Raw genomic sequence first — 20,502 nt, forward strand, 5'->3', positions numbered from 1 at the left:
GCCCCTCAAAGTCCTTTCTTCCTCAGAATTATGTTTCACTAAGAAGACAAAGATGCAGGTCTCCAGGGGTCAGTGCCTGGTCTATGCAGGTTTCCAGATAGCTGGACGTTTGTTTGTCTGGAATGTAGGAGCTAAAGACACAGGGTTAGTTATACATAAAGCTAAAGAAACAAGCTAGTTATACATTTTAAGAATTTAGGTTACTTACTATCTTAAACTTTCACCCTGTTAAACTAGTCTTCAGCCATGTTCTCTGGGCTTGGCAGAAATGCCCTCAGTTTCCACATTTTGTTTTCAACCTGCACGGTACCTTTAAATTGACAACCCTAACTAGTAAGCTGTTGCCACAAGACTGCTGCATAACAAGCAAGTACGAATCTCAGTGGCACACAGTAGTAAGCAGTAAGCATTTATTTTCATTCACAGTTTTGCAGGTTAGCTGGGGAAGCTCTGCTTCATGATGTAAGTTAACTGGGGGCAGTTCTGCTCCATGTATCTATTATGTTTCTCCGGGGACTAGCCAGGACATGTTCTTCTCTTCTCTCCCCCTTCCCTGGTACTTGTCTTGTGTTTCTCATCTTTGAAGAGGCTTGACTTTAATATACATTTCCAATCACTGCTTTCTTCAACAAATCAATTATTGAACATGTTTAGGTTCTTCTCACTCAGCTGTTTTCCTCACTAATTGTGTTCAGAGTCTTTTTCCTGAAAGGTGCTAGGATGTTGTCAGTACTTTGTATCTGGTTGCTGGATATACCTGGTGTTACTGTATTACCAATTGTATAATTGTTGTTTTGGAAATTATGTTTATTTTAAAAGATTAATTCCAAGAAAATGGGAGAAATTTGATTCCTATGAAAAGTGGTGCTAATTTGATGAGAACAAGAGACATTGACTGTAGTTAGGAGAGAGAAACTACAAAGTACACAATTTTTTTAAAAAGTTGAATTTTATCTTGAAAAATATTCTTACATTTTTTGAATCTCAGGTGTAAGGAATAAAATTATTAGGCAATTAACCTATATTTTGAAAAGGAATATATATATATTTAAAGACTACATGAATTTTCAGAGATATTAAGTAACTTGCCCAAGGTCACATAGCTGCTAAAAGTTGAGCTGCCACTGGAACCCAGGTCTTCTATATCAAACTCCTCCAGGAGAATTGTTTATTTATGGTGGAGGATACATAGTTTCATTGCTAGAGTACGCATCCTCTTGTATCAAAGCATCGGGGAAACAAAGTTAATGTAAAAAGCCGACATTATTATTTCTTTATATGATCAGTTTGTTTAGACTCAACCTTATGTTTTCCATTCTTCTTACTCACCGTTACCTCTTACATCTCTGATTATTGTCACTGAATTAAATCTTTTAGAAGTTCTTTCAGTAAGGTAACCACTTATTTTTAGTCTGTTTGAAAATGTCTTTATTTTATCCTCATTCTTAGAAGATAGTTTGGCCAGATTTAAAATTGCGTGCATATAGAATTCTAGTTTGACAGCTATTTTCTCTTGGCACATGAAGATATTATTATACTTTCTTTTGGTTTTACTGTTTTTGTTGAGAAGTCAGCTGTTGATCTAATTATCTTTTTAAAAATTAGGGTTTTCTTTTGGGATATTTTAAAGACTTTCTATCTTTCTATCTTAGGTGTTTCGATCTTAGTGTATTTTCACTGTGATATGTCCAGAATGTATTCTTTTCATTTATCTTGCTTGGTATTCCTGGAATTGAATATTAGTGTCTCTTGTCAGTTCTAGAAAGTTCTTAGCCGTTGACTCTTACTGACCTCTTATCATCTCCTCTGGAAGTCTGATTGTACATATGTTTAATCTTCTTCTATTTTATCTTTCATATTTTTCATATCTTTTTTCTTAATATTGTATTCTGTATACTTTTTAAAGATATATCATCTAGTTCAATACCTTTTTCTTCAGCTGTAGCTCATCAGTTATTAAACCCATCCATTTTAAATGTTACATTTTCCATTTTTAGAAGTGCTTTGGTTCATTTTCACATCTGGTCAATTTTGATAATCCTGTTATTCTTTAGTCATATTTTATATTATCTTTCGGTTCTTTAATATTGTTGGTTGCATGTATTTTATATTCCTAGCTGATCATTTCAACATGTGAAATTGTAGGTTTTATTTTCTGTTTCTACTGATTCTCCTTATGGCGGCTTATTTTCTTTGATGTTCAGTGATTTCTGCTTCTGAATTCATGTTTCTTAGAGCTTTCTCTGTGCAACTCTTTAAGACCTGACTTTAAAGTGTATTTTTTTTTTTCCAGAGGATTTGTATCTGCCTCTGCTAAGCAATTGGAGGTGCTACAAACCTAGCATCACTTTATCTCCATTTTTGGCTCAGGATCTGAAGGCTGTAGAGGTCACATAGTTTTGGCCCTAAGCCTGCGTGAGTGCAGAATTGTGGTTAGGAATTCTTAGAGGGAATTTACTTACTTTGTTCTACTTGAAGCACTTACTGAGGAAGATCAAAGACCACAGCCTTCAGTATGGATTACACCTCAACATGAAGAAAACAAAAATCCTCACAATTGGAATAATAACAACATCATGATAAACAGAGAAAAGATTGAAGTTATGAAGGATTTCACTTTACTTGGATCCACAATCAACGCACATGGAAGCAGCGGTCAAGAAATCAAAAGACACACTGCGTTGGGCAAATCTGCTGCAAAAGACTTCTTTAAGTGTTGAAAAGCAAAGGTGTCACTTTGAGGACTAAGGGTGCGCCTGACCCAAGCCATGATACTTTTGGTCATCTCATATGCATGTGAAAGCTGGACAGTGAATAAGGAAGACCAAAGAAAAATTGACTCCTTTGAGTTGTGATGTTGGCAAAGAATATTGAATATACCATGGACTGCCAAAAGAACGAACAAATCTGTTTTGGAAGAAGTACAACCAGATGCTCCTTAGAGGTGAGGAGGATGAAACGTCGTCTCACATACTTTGGACATATTATCAGAAGGGACTAGTCCCTGAAGGAGGACATCATGCTTAGTAAAGTGGAGGGTCAGTAAAAAAGAGTAAGACCTTCAACGAGATGGATTGACAGCGTGGCTGCAACAATGGGCTCAAGCATAACAATGATTGTGAGATTGGCACAGGACCGGGCAGTGTTTTGTTCTGTTGTACATAGGGTCACTATGAGTTGGAACCAGCCCGAAGGCATCCAATACCACCACCACCAACAACTCCACCTAGAACCAAGACCTAGATAGATGTACATCCCTACTTTCTCCCTCTGCACAACATTTTTTTTTTTCTTAATTTTCTCACTGAGAGTGTTGTTCTTTGGGGGTTTCAGATTTTTTCAGGGGTCTCTGATCTGGCTTCTCAGCTTACTTGGGCTTCAGACTTTGTCTCCTGCCTCCTCCCACTCCCTCCATGAGTGGCTGGTTATAGCCCAGGCACTAGCCCACCATAGATCAACAGATCTTCTAGGACATATGCCTGTTGTAGTCCTAATCCCCTGGATTAATACTTCCTTTGTGTGTGTGTTGTTTTTCCTGGGTTCTGAGGAATTCTCTTACTCTCCCCCAGATCAGCCTTCTATTAAACATGTTGTCAAGTTTGTTCTTAGAATTTAAAGATGTGCTCTTCTATGAAGACTTTCTCTGATATCAAGTCCAAAATTATGTCAAAAGTAGAAGTGAATCATATTAGTAATCAGAAAGTTGGTTGATAAACACAGAATGAGAAATATTGGATTGTTTTAAGGAATTTTTCTAGAAAATAGAGAAAAATATTTATGCCGTTTATTGCAATATTATATATTTTAAGGACTAGAATAAGTTACCACAATTATTTTCTTATGCACAGTGCTGTCTTTTTATAAATTGTTATTTTTATTTCATTTTTTATTAGTACCTACAAATATAGTTGAATTATAAATTAAGTGCATTCCAGTTGTGCCTTCTCGAACATACATCCATAGCATGTTGATAGATCTTCGAAATTCTTCAAGTCTTCTTTGACAGTGAATTTCTAAACTATTTTAGGTTGGATTAGTTGTACAATAGAATTTTATTAATTAAAAATGTTTTTACATTGTATATTATAGTATTATTTCTATTGTAGATTGAGATTAGAATCCTACATTAGAGAGCGCTTATAGTATATATAAGGGGTTAAAATTACCGTATTGAGATAGAAAATACTCAGTTTTTTTGTAAAGCACACAAATACTAAAGACCTTCTAGACACTTGTTAGATTCTTGGGGGAAAAAGAAAAAATTGAAAACAAACAAACAACTAATGTTTGTATAGCTCTGAAAACTTCCTCTTTGAAGTTTTTCCTAATCTTCCTCAAGGCAGAAACAGTCTTTCCCTGCAGTACACACAAATGGCCCCTTCTCCTTCTTTTCCACACTCACTCCTTCCATTCCTTTGCCCTCAAAATAATCCTTGAACATCTGCATTCTAAAGGCACTGTGCTAGGCATTGCAGAAATAGTGGTGAAAAAATAGATGTGGTCTACATTTCCACTGAGCTTACAGTTTATCTAGGGATATAGACAGTCACATGAAATCATAGTATGGTACTGTGAGTATTGTGATGAGGGAAATATATATTGATGTGGAGCACATAGCAAAAGCACTGAACTTCAGGGATGACTAGGGATAATTTCTTAAATGAAATTATATTTAAGCTATTTAAGCCGAGATTTGACATGTAGTACAGAGCAGTGGTTCTCAAAGTGTAATCTCTAGACCCTCAGTATCACTTGGGACCTTCCAATTAGAAATGGAATTCTCAGTCCTCATCTCAAATGGGATCAGGAACTCTGGGGTAGGCACAGCAGTCAGGGTTTTAAGAAGTTCTTCAGGTGATTCTGATTCATGGTGAAGTTTGAGAACTAGTGGTGTAGGTGATGAAGAGATAAACAGGCTCCAGGCTGAAGGACCAGCCTTTGAGACCCCTGGGGAAGAAAATAGAGAATGACACTAATGAAGACGCTCTGTATGCCTGGAGAGCAGGGTATGCTGTCGTGGGGAGGAGTGGAGTGGACAGAGAGCAGATCTTCTGGGTTTTTTAAGCCACATGGAATTGTTTAGACTTCATTGATCATACACATTTATTTCGACATCTGTTTCCTCAAATAGAATGCCAGTGTTAGAGGTCCAGGATTATATCTCCATACTTCAGGACACCCCTAAACTATCTTGGCATATTAAAAAAAACCAAAAAACTAAGCCCATTGCCCTCCATTCGACTTTGATTCATGGTGACCCCATGTGTTACAGGGTACAACTGCTCCACAGGGTTTTCTTGACTGTCATCTTTAAGGAAGCAGATTGCGAGGGTGCTGCTGGGTGGGTTCAGACTGCCAACCCTTAGGCTAGCAGCCCATTACAAACGGCTTCCACCACCCAGGGACCTTATCTCAGCATATAGTTGGTGTTTAATGAATGCATGTTGGTGGAGTGATCTCATTGGATATTCACAAAAGCCTCATGAGGTAGGCATTACTGCTCTTATTTTACCCTTGAGGGCCACCAAGGCTAAGAGAAGGTGAGTGGTTTACCTACATAACTCAGAAGGACAAATAGCTGTTCAGAAGTAGAAAGGATACATAAGCACAAGCCTTTGGATTTTGTCTCTAGAATCTCTTCTTTCTTCTATGCTACTTTTCTGTCAGGAAATAATGAGATTACTGAATATTTGTGTTAATACATAGATGACAGAATTTTTTAACCTGTAAACCTTCCTAATGCAACTGTACTTTTTTATTTTCCTTTTTTTTTTCCAGACAGAAAAGGGGAGTGCGCTTCATGAAGCAGCCTTGTTTGGAAAGGTGGATGTTGTGCGGGTCCTGTTAGAGACAGGTAATATACCCTGATTCTCCGCAGAGCTCATCTTGCCAAATACTCTCGCTGTTTCAGGAGGAGACAAAGAAAAATGACAGTTTTCTTCACAAATCACCCTCACTTCTTGCCGTCACTCCAGATTGCAGATATGTATTTATATGATGTAGAATGGTGCCTCAGTGTTTAGATGAAATTGACATAAATACGCACCTTCATTTACTCAATAGATGTTTTAGTAAAAAGCTCTTTGAAAGTATAATTTTATCCATTCAAAGCACATCTAAATGCACTAGAGAAACTGCCAGAAGAAAAATCAGAGCTAGATCCCAAATGAATACCCATTTAACTCAACGTTGCGAATAAAAATTTAGCATACAGGATTAAAAAAGTAATTTGTGGCTATACTGGTATGAAAAATTGGCTAAATCCCTTCTTTCGGTTATTTTAATGCCAACAAATCTTGAAGCTTAGCATTTTGTGAGAAACTGAATCAGTAAGATTTCAATGATTGCATATTTACTTAAGTTAAATATTATCCATCTGAAAGCCCAATAACCAGTAATGGAATTAGGGTAAGAGTAGGTACTTTTTTCCTCTGTATTCAGCTGTAAGAGCTGAGGGCCTAATCTAGGGTCCCTGGACCTCCTCCTGAATGATAGGTAAGTTTCTATATGGAAAATATTGTCTATTTGTATTTTAAGGATCATACTTACATCAAAGGCTCAAAGGGGTCTGTGACCCCCAATAGGATGAGAGCCATGAGATGAAAACACTTAAGTCAGGTGATTAATATGTGGGCCTGTTAAATGTGTATTTATAGAATGGCAGGAGACAAGCTTAGGAAGAACGGGTTTAGAAGGAGTTTTTAGGAAGGCTAAATACTAAATGCTGAAGTGTATATAAAGACTATGGAGGTCACTTTGGAGCCCTGGTGGTACAGTGGTTAAAGTGATGGACTGCTGACCGAAAGCTTGGAGGTTTGAAAACACCAGCAGCTCTGTGGGAGAAAGATGTGGCAGCCAGCTTCCATAAAGGTTTACACCCTTGGAAGCCCTATGGGGTCACTATGAGCTGAAATTGACTTGATGGCAGTGAGTTTTTTGTTTTTGTTTCTTTTTAAGACAAGTAGAAAAGAAACAAAAGGAGCCCTGGTGGTTAAACGTTCCTCTGCTAACTGAAAGATTGGTGATTCTAACCCACCAGCTGCTCCGTGGGAGAAAGATATGGCAGCCTGCTTCCGTAAAGATTTCAGCCTTGGAAACCCTATGGGGCAGTTCTATGCTGTCCTATAGTGTTGCTGTGAGTTGGAATCGACTCGACGGCAGTGGTTTGGTTTAGAAATAAAACAGCTTCCCACTTCATGCTGTAAGACTGGATGAAAGGGATTCCAGGAATGAGTGAGTGAACAGGTTTCTAAATTTAAAAGATCTCTCCCTTTTTCAAAGGGAGGATTGTACCAATTGCTTTGTTTATTAAAGAACAGAATATTTTCCCTAGTTTTCCATATCGTGAACTATGATTACAGAGATCAGAGTTCCCTATCAGTAAGGTACACTCTCCTTAGTTACCTCATCAACTGAGTAGCAGTTGTTTGTCGGCTGCAGTATTTTAGAGGGAATGCTTTGAAGCAACCGCAAAGTGGACTTGTTTGTCTTCGTGTGTGTATGCTGATTGAAATGAAATGAAATTGGAGATGAGGTTAGAATTTTTTTTTAGGATCAGAAGGCATGGGTACAAATTTATACTTGTAAATAAATTGATGTGATTTTTTTTCATGTTATGGACTATATTTAGCTGGTTTATTTCCCTCTATAAAAAATAAAATGAAAAACATTGGCAAGACTACTGAATTGTGATTGTGCTTACACAAAATTAGAATTCCATGCATATTTAACTTTGACATGTAACACAGTGATATAATACATGATTTGAGGCAGCCAATTAAATATGTGCTGGTCACACATCCTTAAATAAATTTAGGCAAATGTTTAGTAATTTTACTCTAGTGAACTAATATTGGAGGCTAGATCCTGTAAACTTTTTTTTTTTTTTTGCCATTAGAAGGATTGCTTGCCACTGGAAGGTTCATAAACTTTTTGGGGGGGGAAATAATAGCTATTTGCTACATTAAAATCACTTCTTTACTTCAATAAATATTTTTTAGAACTAAAATAATTCAAAAGATGTTTAAGTTATATACTTGAAGCAGTTTGCTCACCAGGTAGATGATGGATATGGCTGACATGGAATATAATCTTGCATATATAAGTATCATGGGGTATTTGGCTTATTTTCCAAAATAATGGTACCTTTTCAACTTTTATAAATGCTCAAGTATTTTAACACTGTTTTTATATTACTCACATTCTACATGATTATCATTTATTAAATATTTTTACCATAACCAAAAAAACCCCAAACCCACTGCTGTCGAGTCAGTTCCGACTCATAGCAACCCTATAGGACAGAGAAGAACTGCCCCATAGGGTTTCCAAGGAGGGCCTGGTGGATTCGAACTGCTGACCTTTTGGTTAGCCTCTGTAGTTCTTAACCATTGCGCCACCAGGATTTCCATTTTTACCATACTTGACACAAAATGTAAATCATATAACGACCATTATACTTTAGAAATTCACATTCTAAATCAATAACGTTTTTCAGCATGATAGTGTACCATTTATTTAACAAATCATGGGGTCCTAAAGAGCAATGCTAATGATTAGATCAGTGCCCTTTGAGAATCTCAATTCATTGTCAAGAATGCTCTTTATCTTTGGTAGCAGTAGACCCCCCCTTCTTTCTTGTTAAATTCGTGTGTGTGTGTGTATATATCTCTGTGTGTGTATGTGTATAGCTTAATTATTTTTAAACTGCCTTCAATATTTGTCTGTATACATTTGAAATTAGAGAAGTTATATGTTGAGCGTATCTTCTGATGATTCTCCAGTGCTGTACATCAAGTGGGTTTTTCTTTTTCTTTTAGGAATCGATGCCAACATAAAGGATAGCTTAGGCAGAACTGTCTTAGACATTCTGAAAGAACATCCATCTCAGAAATCTCTTCAGATTGCAACACTCTTACAAGGTACAAAAATATTGAATGATGGATGAGTTTTCTGTAAAGTCAAGATTAAATTAAGACTGTGATACAGTTTTCTTTTTGGGTTTTGAGTTAATGCTCACTTTTGAATACGGGTAGGCTTTTAAATGAAATGACAATACCTTTTAATGTTTTATTTCTGTTTTTCAACTACTCAGTATTAGAAAGAAAAAAAAAACTGAACTATTTTTTCACTCAGTTGATATTAAAAAGTCTTTTTTTTAAACCCATGTGGTAAATATGCAGTTATGAGCTTGACCTTTGTAAAACTATAAAATGGTAATGATTATATTATCTTACATTTGAGTAATACTTTCAGAGTTTTCAAACTTCTCTATTTTGTCTGATTTATATAACTCTGTGAGGTACACCTGTCAGAAGTCATTACTCTCCTTTTTTCACATGGAGGAAATGGAAGCTCCGAGAGATTAAGTGATTTGCTTAAACTCGTATACCTTATTCTGAGAGGCAGAGCTGGTACATAAAGAACAACAAAAATTGTACTTAGCTGAAAGGATACGTGTTATTTCCTCCCTAGCTGCTGCTTCTTTTTTAATCACTTACAATACCTATCAAGGTTTTTCTTTAAATTTTTTTTTAATTGTGCTTTAGGTGAAAGTTTACAGCGTAAATTAGTTTCTCATTTAAAAATTTATTCACACATTGTTTTGTGTCCTCCCTAACTTCTTAATGCAGTAGTATATAGTGATTCAATTTTGCCAACCTTTGTCTTTTGAGAAAGATCATTTAAGTACTTTTGTATTAGTTGTAGTCAGTAGACCTAATGAATGTTTGACAACCATCCAGATATTTACAGAAGTGCATACGCCCCCATTGTATCTCAAACTTTATGAAACATTTAGATTGAAATGATCTTCCCTTACTCTCTGGTGAGTAGGCCTGGCATATAGCATGTTCCCTTAAAAACCTAGTATGATCTTTCCTTTCTGGTCAGTGGTATTCATCCCCCACAATCCTTGCAGATTGGCACAAGTGTCATAGAGGAAGAAGGGAAGACAGGTTTCACTGGATATCAGTTGGAAAGCTGAAGAACAGCTTTGTTCTACAGGGAGATAAAGGAATTAAAAATAAGTCAGGCAGGAGATATGTAGATATAGGAGTCAACAAAGGCCAGAGGGGTAAGGAGAGTGAGGTTCACTACAGGAGGTCATTGTGTGCTCCCTTTATTTCCAGAGCGTCTCATGAAGTTCAAGCTCCTGTAGAAGTTAATTGCAAATAAAGTACAACTAGATATGAATCAAAGAAGAAATAAAAACATGTCTCTTCATATTAAGTCAAATTAAAATAAAGTTGAATGAATCAGCTAAAAAATGCTTACATTGTATTATTACATTTTAGACTTTTGTCTCTAACTTAGAAAAAAAATCTTAGACATATATAATATGTCCTTTGGGAGAAGCAAAACAAATGTCACCCATTAAAAAGGGGTATGAAATATTTTTTAACATACTGTATAAGTTCAACTTAGATGAAAATATTAATTAGGAGTAACTATGCTCTCTTAAATAGTCAAGATTCATAAGACATGTCAATTAGTGATAGGGCATATGGGACATCTTTGAAGTTTTTTAATTATTGGCAAATTTCAGAATGCGAACACACTGTATTTCTTGCATTCCTGGTTTGGAATTTTACATTTCAAATCTTATGAGATAGTTTGTTACTGAAATACAGCTGGTTTATAATAGATAAAATTACTATTTGTGTTCTAGAGGAGTTGTTCAACTTACATATTCATGGGAAAAAATTTTTAGGACAGAATCCCATAGGTTGTTTTCTCTTCCAGGTAAAAGTTGCCTGGTAGAATTGCCCTTTGGAAGAAACCATTTAGATGGCATGAGGACATAATTGGTTAGCAAGAGAGCACAAACTTTCTTAATGGAAGGTTAAGGAGAAAGTTCCTTTTGAATCAAGCGATAGAAGTGTGGGAAGGGATCTACTGATTTAACCTTATAGGTGGGGGCTACGAACTAGCCCCTTCTGGGCTGAACGCTTTTGGCAGACAGCAGATACGTTTTATTTGGATCACATACTTTTGGCTCACCCAGTGTTTTCGTAAAAATTGAGTTAATTGCCAAAATTTAAAATTTTAGGATTTCAGCTAAAATTCCAGCTTCTTAGTTTCTTAAAAATTCAGACTTTCTTTTACTTCCTTGCCAGACTTTACATGGGGTACTGCTCTCCACTTAAACATACCCTATACCCCTCTGTAGTCTATAACACTGAAGGTGAATGTCATTGGTCCTTGAGTTTAGATGCTGTTTTCCTTGTGACTGAATTAAAAGTGAGATGTTTTCTTGTCCCAGGTTTATGCTGCTCTGCCACTTATTAACTGTATGAACACGGAGAAGTTAATAATCCTCCTTTTTTAGTTAAGTCACCTTGAAAACTAGGGTAGTAATGGTAGCTGTATCATAGTGTTATGAAGATTAAATAAGTTCATTTATATCATATGCCTAGAACAGTGCCTGGTGCATGTAAACAATATTTAAGTTTTAGCTGCTATTGCTGTTATTATTATGGCTTTATCAAAATTGGAAAAATGGAAATAGTCTGAGTGTGGGGCATTATTTCAAGAATCATGGGGAAGAACCGTATTTCTTTGTGGAAGTAAAGTCTAGTATGAAATTATGTTTATATTACAAGATTACAACACTGTTATCAAATAAACTTACCCTGCTTCATTCTTTTATGTTATCTGACTGGTTGGTGTAGTCATCTGAGTTTAATATTCCTATTTTATTTTTTTGTGTTTTAGGTGAAAGTTTACAGAGCAAATTAATTTCTCATTAAACAATTAGTACACGTTGTTTTGTGACATTGGTTGCCAACCCCACAGTGTGTCAACACTCTCCCCTTTTTCACCATGGGTTCCCCATTTCCATTCGTCCAGCTTTCCTGTCCGCTCCTGCTTTCTTATCTTGCCCCTGGGCTAGTGTGTGCATTTAGGCTCATATAAATGGTTGAACTATGTGTGTTATTATTTATTTTATAGGCCTGTCTAATCTTTGGCTGAAGAGTAAGCCTCAGGAGTGACTTTACTACTGAGTTAAAAGGGTGTCTGGGGGTCATAGTTTTGGGGTTTTTCTAGTCTCTGTCAGACCAGTAAGTCTGGTTTTTTTTTTGTGAGTTAGAATTTTGTTCTACATTTTTCTCCACCTCTGTTTAGAACCCTCTATTTTGGTCCCTGTCAGAGCAGTTAATAGTGGTAGCTGGGTACCATCTAGTTGTGCTGGACTCAGTCTGGTGGAGGCTAAGGTAGTTGTGGTCCATTAGTCCTTTGGACTAACCTTTCCCTTGTGTCTTTGGTTTTCTTCATTCCCCCTTGGTCCAGATGAAGTGGGAACAGTAGACATATCTTAGATGGCTGTTCACAAGCTTTTAAAACTCCAGATGCTACTCACCAAAGTAGGATGTAGAATATTTTTCTTATAAACCATATTATGCCAATTGAACTAGATGTATCCTGAGACCACGGTCTCCAGCCCTTAGCCCAGTATCTCCTTCCCTCAGGGAGTTTGGATGTGTCTATGAAGCTTTGATGACTTTGCCTTGGTCAAGTTGTTCCGACTTCTCCAGTATTGTGTTCTGTCTTACCCTTCACCAAAGTTACCACTTATCTATTATCTAATTAATGATACTCCTATTTTAGAGATCAAGTCTATTCAATGTGTCTTTTGTATAGATTTTTGAAAAAGTTGAGAGAATTTTTAATCTTCAGATAGAAAATATTTAAGAAAGCCAAGTAGGCTATTGAATCTTTTAGCAGGCAAATCTATTTTTAAGGAAAGAATGTGACAAGTTTAATTTTCAGAAAAAAAGCCTTCATCAGCCTCTTCCAAAGTATTTGGTTTTGTTTTTTAATTAAAAACTTTAATAGCTCATCATGAAATTCTTTTCAAAACTTACGATATATTTAGATATAAGAAAATAAATGAAAAAATGACTACCAGAAATAAAACATAAGTTATTGATTTTAAAATGAATAAATTCAAGTATATAATTTAAAAAATGTATATACACAGAATATTTAGAAGGCGTGGGCAGATCAACAGTCTTTGAAGACCATGTACAGGAAGATACAACACAAGAAACACTCATTGCATCTCCTGTTGAGTCTCCTTCCCAAAAGACCAAAAGTGAGTAGCTAATTATAAAACTGTTGCAATGGTGGTAGACCTTTATATGTAGTATTGTCCTATACGTACAAAAAAGGCTAACACGTGAAAAATTCAAATCTAATAAGTTAGAGCCTCTACTCTATATTTTATCTATTCATTCAGTCAGCATTTATTAAACTCCTGCTATTTGTCAGGCACTATTTTATTCTTACAGGGCCGCTATGAGTCAAAATCGACTTGACGGCAACGGGTACCAGTTATTCTTGGCCCCAAGATACAGCAGTGAAGAAAACAGAGTAGTCCCTGCTGTCACGAAGTCTATGTGCAAGTGAATATTTCGCAGTAAATTTTTTTCTAAAATGTGTTTTTAAATGGAGAATAAAAATAGCAAAATCTGTATATAGCTGATGGAACATACTATTTAGAAGTATGTTTAGACTGTTTAGAAATGCATATTTGATATTATCTACAAAATACTTATATTTTGATAGATCATGCATATTTTTTTGCTGTTTCTTCTGTGTTCTTTCCCTTTATATCATCTGTCATTAGAATCATGATATATAGATTGTAATTCTAATTTATAATTACTTAATTATTTAAAAAAAAAAAAAAAAGCCCTGTTGCCATTGAGTCAATTTCAACTCACAGCAACCCTATAGAACAGGGTAGAACAGCACCATAGGGCCTCCAAGGAGCAGGTGGTGGATTCGAACTGGTAACCTTTTAGTTAGTGGCTGAGCTCTTAGCCTCTGTGCCACCAGGGCTCCAATTATTTAGATAAGTTTTACTATTTCTATTTATTGAACTTAGGAAGTACACCCTCTGCACCATTTCAAATTTCTTAAATGAATTGTTGAATGAATTCTGACAGTGAAGTAAAACTCTGCTGGTGAACTAAAATATATAGTGTTTTAAGAGTTGTAATTCTAGACACTTAGATATGCTGCTTATATGTAAGTCTTCAAAACGTATTTCTGTTTTGAAAAAAGAATCAAAGTAGGCAAAATTGGAATTTTCCCTTTTAATATTATTGTTCTAACTACCATTTAGTATCTTGCTTTGAGCAGACTACTTAATCTTGTCGTGTTTTGATTTCTATCACCACACTAGTTGTATTTTCATTATTTAATGTTAACTTTTAGCAATGGCCTTTCTTTAAACTTCTGAAAACCTTACTTTCTTCTTACAGGTGAAACTGTGACTGGAGAATTATCAAAACTCTTGGATGAAATAAAACTCTGCCAAGAAAAGGATTATTCTTTTGAAGATTTGTGCCACACAATATCAGACCACTACCTAGATAATTTGAGCAAGATTTCAGAGGAAGATGTTGGGAAAAATGGAAGTCAGAGTGTAGTAAGTAAGGGGGAATGGGGAATGAAGACCACGCGTCTGTCTTTGCAAGTTCATTAACTACGCCAAAGAGGCATGGAATATCACCCATTATTCTATCCTCAGATTTGGCCAGTATCAAATGCCAGGCTCTCTGTTGCTCTTTCTCTAACGTCCATTTGGGTTTTACCTCACTGCTTGTGTAGGGGAGGGATGCTTTGATAAATCACTTATAATTTGTGACGGTCTCCTTTCCACTTTTAGACTCTCTTGTAACACATAAATTCATGGTTTCTTTGATTATGTTCTTTTGGTTTTCCTGGGCATAATGACCTTGGTTCCAAAGAAAGGAGAACACCTTCTTTTTGTCCTTCCTTCCCATTTTCTCTAGAAACTGAGTCTAACCCCCTCTTTAAAAAGAAAGGAAGAGCTGAGCCGTGTGTGTGTATAGTTCCCCAATCATTTCTTAAATCATAGAAGAGAGAGATGTTGTAGAAAGTTTGACTTGCATATTTTTATAATCTTATGTAAATCCAAAGGGAACTCTCTTCTATAAGCTCAGATTTTAAATGACGAGTTAGAGATTCTTGCTCATTTGAATTTTTGTAGTAATATAATAGGGAGGAAAACTGTAGAGAGTCAGTAGGTTAAAAATTGTGACTTGTAAACCTATTTCGTATCTTATATCCATTGCCATTGTGTTGATTCTGACTCACAGTGACCCTGTAGGACAGAGTAGAACTGCCCCATAGGGTTTCCAAGGCTGAAAGTCCTTATGGAAGCAGACTGCCACATCTTTCTCCCAAGGAGCAGCTGATGGGTTCGAACTGCTGACTTTTTGGTTAGCACCCGAATGCTTAACCACCGCACCACCAGGGCTCCTTTGTGTCCTACTTAAAAAAATAAAATAAAATAGAACCTGTTGCTGTCGAGTAGATTCTGACTCATAGCAACCCTATAAGACAGAGTAGAACTGCCCCGTAGTTTCCAAGGAGTGCCTGGTGGATTCAAACTGCTGATCCTTTGGTTAGCAGCTGTAGTACTTAACCACTACGCCACCAGGGTAGTGTCCTATTTTTTTTTTTTTTGAGGGTTTATATTATGCACCAGTATTAAAGGAAATAAATTAGTATGATATGAAACCTTTGCTCACATTTAGAGCTTAGTTTGTCACAGAAGTATTGTACCTTATTCAAAAGCCAATAATTATCACAGATGGCGGTGATAATTTTGTCATATTATTTATGAAAAACTAAGAAAAAATATGCTATGTATAGTTACTACCTGGTATGAGAAAGTCTTTATTTAGTTACTTAATATGAGTTGTGACACTGTTTCCTCAGGATAGCCCTAGCTAGTCTAGTTTGATGGCTAGTCTTACCTTGTGTGCCTGAATTTTTTTTTTGGTTGTACTGTCTTCCATAAAATATCACATTACTGTCTCCCCCAAAAGATCTTTGTGAATAATTATGAAAAATTATACATGTACCGATGTAAATATTTGTGGGTTTTACCAAATGAAATATTTATTTTAATGAAATAGGCTTAGTAATAACTTTAAATCAGGACAAAATTCTTTGTTTAAAATCTAAAACAGGCATATGTTCTCTCCAAATTACAAACCTGTTACATTTCAACATTTCCTTGAACGTTGCTTAGAAAGTAAAATATATTTGCTCTACGTAAAAAAAATTTTTTAAATGATACTTGGTATTTAGGTTTTTAAGTCTGTCCGTAAAGATTTCTTACCAGTGTAGCTAAATCTAGTCTTCGGTCCTGGGAACAATATAGGTAGGATGAAGAATTTTGATTTTCTTTTTTTTTTTTTCCCGGACTTAAGAATAATCCTCATTAAAATTGTGATGATAGCACCCTCCCATCTCCCTACCTCTACTTCCCCTAGTGCCCGTTCCCAGGCCCTATGCTGCCATCCACTTTGTTATGTCATGCAGACTTAACCTCAACCATCAAAATATTTCTTGTTTCAAAACTATTTCTCCTCTATTTCCCAGTCAAAACTCCTTACCCTCTGTGCATCTGTTCTGATCCAGGAGTTAAGAGGAAAATGGTTTCTAATTAGTCAAAGCAGAATGTGAATAATTGATGGTAGCTTATTTCTCTCAGATGTAGTTATACTTTTACAAGAGAAAGATTACTGCATTTTTATGCAAATAACGTACACCTTCTACATTTGTTTGCTAACTGCTCCAAGTGCTGCTGTGCCATTTTTTTAATATGTTGCTGTAAAAAATTGGCAAACAAATGTAGAAAGTGTGCATTTTTGGTGTAAAATATAGTAACCCAGACATTTCAATTGGTGAGATTCCAGTGATGGAACTACCACATATTAATGTTGTTGTTGTTGTTAGGTGCCGTTGAGTTGGTTCCAACTCATAGCGATCTTATATACCACAGAAGGAAACACTGCCTGGTCCTGTGCCATGCTTACAATCATTATACTTGAGCCCATTGTTGCAGCCACTGTGGCAGTCTATCTCATTGAGGATCTTTCTCTTTTCCACTAATCCTTTACTTTACCAAGCATAATGTCCTTCTCCAGGGACTGATCCCTCCTGAGAGCATGTCCAAAGTATGTAAGACGCAGTCGCGCCATCCTTACTTCTAAGGAGCATTCTGGTTGTACCTTTGGCTGTCCGTGGTATATTCAATATTCTTTGCCAGCGCCACAATTCAAAGATATCAGTTCTTCCTCTGTCTTCCTTATTCATTTTTCAGCTTTAACTTGCATATGACGCGATTGAAAATACCATATCTTGGGTCAGGCACACCTTAGTCTTCAAGGTGACATCTTTGCTTTTCAACACTTTAAAGAGGTCTTTTGCAGCAGATTTGCCCAATGCAATGCATCTTTTGATTTCTTGACTGCTGCTTCCATGGGTGTTGATTGTGGATCCAAGTAAAATAATATCCTTGACAACCTCAGTCTTTTCTCTGTTTATCATGATGTTGTTTATTGGTCCAATTGTGAGGATTTTTGTTTTCTTTATGTTGAGGTGCAATCCATACTGAAGGCTGTGATCATTGATCTTCATCAGTAAGTGCTTCAAGTCCTTTTCACTTTCAGCAACCAAGGTTGTGTCATCTGTATAATGCAAGTTGTTAATGAATCTTCCTCTAATCCTGATGCCCCATTCTTCTTCATATAGTCCAGCTTCTCGGATTATTTGCTCAACATAAAGATTGAATAGATGTGGTGAAAGGATACAACCCTGATACACACTTTCCTGACTTGAAACCATGCAGTATCACCTTGTTCTGTCCGAACAACTGCCTCTTCATCTATGTACAGGTTTATCACGAGCATAGTTAAGTGTTCTGGAATTTCCATTCTTTGCAATGCTATTCATAATTTATGATCCACACAGTTGAGTGCCTTTGTGTAGTCAATAAAACACAGGTAAACATCTGTCTTAGTCATCTAGCACTGCTATAACAGAATACCACAAGTGGATGGCTTTAACAAAGAGAAGTTTATTTCCTCACAGTAAAGTAGGCTAAAAGTACAAATTCAGGGTGTCAGCCCCAGGGGAATGATTTCTATCTCTGTTGGCCTTCTCATCAATCTTCCCCTAGACTAGGAGCTTCTCCTTGCAGAGACCCCAGGTCCAAATGACACGCTGTACTCCTGGCACTTCTTTCTTGGTGGTATGAGGTCCCTCCTCTCTGCTTGCTTCCCTTTTCTTTTTATCTCTTGAGAGAGAAAAGGTGGTGCAGGCTACACCCCAGGGTTGTGACCTGGGTAGTGTGTTACAATCCTACCCTAATCCTCTTTAACATAAAATTACAATCATAAAATGGAGGATAACCACACAATACTGGGAATCATGACCTAACCAAGTTGACACGTATTTTTGGGGGGCACAGTTCAATCATGACAACATCCTTCCGGTATTCTCTGCTTTCACCCAGGATCCATCTGACATCAGCAATGATATCCCTGGTTCCATGTCCTCGTCTGAATTTGGCCTGAATTTCTGGCAGTTCCCTGTTGATATACTGCTACAGCTGCTTTTGAATGATCTTCAGCAAAATTTTGCTTGCATGTGATATCAATGATATTGTTCGATAATTTCCGCATTCGGTTGGATCCCCTTTCTTGGGAATAGGCATAAATATGGATCTCTTCCAGTCAGTTGGCCCAGTAGCTGCCTTTCAAATTTCTTGGCGTAGAGGAACGAGAACTTCCAGCCCTGCTTCTGTTTGTTGAAACGTCTCAGTTGATATTCCGACAATTCCTTGAGCCTTGTTTTTCACCAGTGCCTTCAGTGTAGCTTGGACTTCTTCCTTCAGTACCATCGGTTCCTGATCATATGCTACTTCTTGAAATGGTTGGGCGTCAACCAATTCTTTTTGGCATAATAACTCTGTGTATTCCTTCCATCTTCTTTTGATGCTCCCTGCGTCCTTTAATATTTTCCCCATAGAATTCTTCACTATTGCAACTCAACACTTGAGTTTTTTCTTCAGTTCTTTCATCTTGAGAAATAACAAGCATGTTCTTCCCTTTTGGTTTTCTATCTCCAGCTCTTTGCACATGTCATTATAATATTTTACTTTGTCTTCTCCAGCCACCCTTTGAAATCTTCTGTTCAGTTCTTTTACTTCATCATTTCTTCCTTTTGCTTTAGCTGCTCGACGTTCAAGAACAAGTTTCAGAGTCTCTTCTGACATCCGCTTTGGGCTTTTCTGTCTTTCCTGTATTTCCAGTAACCTCTTGATTTCTTCGCATATAATGTCCTTGATGTCATTCCACAACTCGTCTGGTCTTTGGTCATTAGTGTTCAGTGTGACAAATCAGTTCTTGAAATGGTCTCTAAATTCAGGTGGGATATACTCAAGGTCGTACTTTGGCTCTTGTGGACTTACTCTAATTTTCTTCAGTTTCAACTTGAACTTGCCTATGAGCAATTGATGGCCTGTTCCATAGTTGGCCCCTGCCCTTGTACTGGCTGATGATATTGAGGTTTTCCATCGTCACAGATATAGTCAATTTGATTCCTGTGTATTCCGTCTAGTGAGGTCCATGTGTATAATCACCATTTATGTTGGTGGAGAAAGGTATTTACAATGAAGAAGCTGTTGATCTTGCAAAATTCAATCATGTGATCTCCAGCATCGTTTCTATTACCAAGGACATATTTTCCAAATACTGATTCTTCTTCTTTGTTTCCAACTTTTGCATTCCAATCACCGGTAATTATCAATGCATCCTGATTGCATGTTCCATCAATTTCAGACTGCAGAAGCTGGTAAAAATCTTCAATTTGTTCATCTTTGTTTTAGTGGTTGATGCATTAATTTGAATAATAGTGACATTAACTGGTCGTCCTTGTAGGTGTATGTATATTATCCTATCACTGACAGCGTTATACTTCAGGATAAATCTTGAAATGTTCTTTTTGATGATGAATGCAACACCGTTCCTCTTTAAGTTGTCATTGCTGGCAGTAGGCCATATGATTGTCCAATTCAGAATGGCCAATACCAGTCCGTTTCAGCTCACTAATGCCTAGGATATTGATTTTTATGCCTTCCATTTCATTTTTGATGATTTCCAGTTTTCCTAGATTCATACTTCATACATTCCACATTCTGATTATTAATATATGTTTGCAGCTGTTTCTTCTTATTTCGAGTTGTGCCATATCAGCAAATGAATGTCCCAAAAGCTCGACTCCATCCTTGTCTTTAAAATTGACCCTAATTTGAGGACGCAGCTCTGCCCCAGTCATCTTTTGAGTACCTTTCAACCTGGGGGACTCATTTTCCGACACTATATCAGATAATGTTCTGCTGCTATTCATAAGGTTTTCCTTGGCTAATTCTTTTCAGACGTAGACTCCTGCATCCTTCTTCCTAGTCTGTCTTAATCTGGAAGCTCAGCTAAACCTGTACTCCATGGTGACCCTGCTGGTATCTGAATACCAGTGGCATAGCTTCCAGCATCACAGCAATGTGCAAGCCCCCACAGTACGACAAAGTGACAGACACGTGGGCAAACACATACTAATAGTAACCTTACAACTAAAACCCAAACCGGTTGCCGTTGAGTCAGTAATGACTCATGG

General features: G+C 36.8%; 1 protein-coding gene across 5 annotated transcripts in view; it reads left to right on the top strand.

The window, feature by feature from the left end:
- ANKS1B (ankyrin repeat and sterile alpha motif domain containing 1B) overlaps window positions 1–20,502 on the top strand; it is a 1,402,370-nt gene that overhangs the window by 236,319 nt on the left and 1,145,549 nt on the right. For all 5 annotated transcript variants that reach the window (XM_023559966.2, XM_023559973.2, XM_003405282.4 and 2 more), the window contains exons 5-8: window positions 5,779–5,854; window positions 8,820–8,921; window positions 12,983–13,096; window positions 14,271–14,437. In XM_023559966.2, coding sequence (XP_023415734.2) covers window positions 5,779–5,854; window positions 8,820–8,921; window positions 12,983–13,096; window positions 14,271–14,437 — 459 coding nt within the window. The remainder of the gene's footprint in view (window positions 1–5,778; window positions 5,855–8,819; window positions 8,922–12,982; window positions 13,097–14,270; window positions 14,438–20,502) is intronic.

Source organism: Loxodonta africana, chromosome 4 (assembly GCF_030014295.1).
Source record: "Loxodonta africana isolate mLoxAfr1 chromosome 4, mLoxAfr1.hap2, whole genome shotgun sequence".
Taxonomy (NCBI): domain Eukaryota; kingdom Metazoa; phylum Chordata; class Mammalia; order Proboscidea; family Elephantidae; genus Loxodonta; species Loxodonta africana.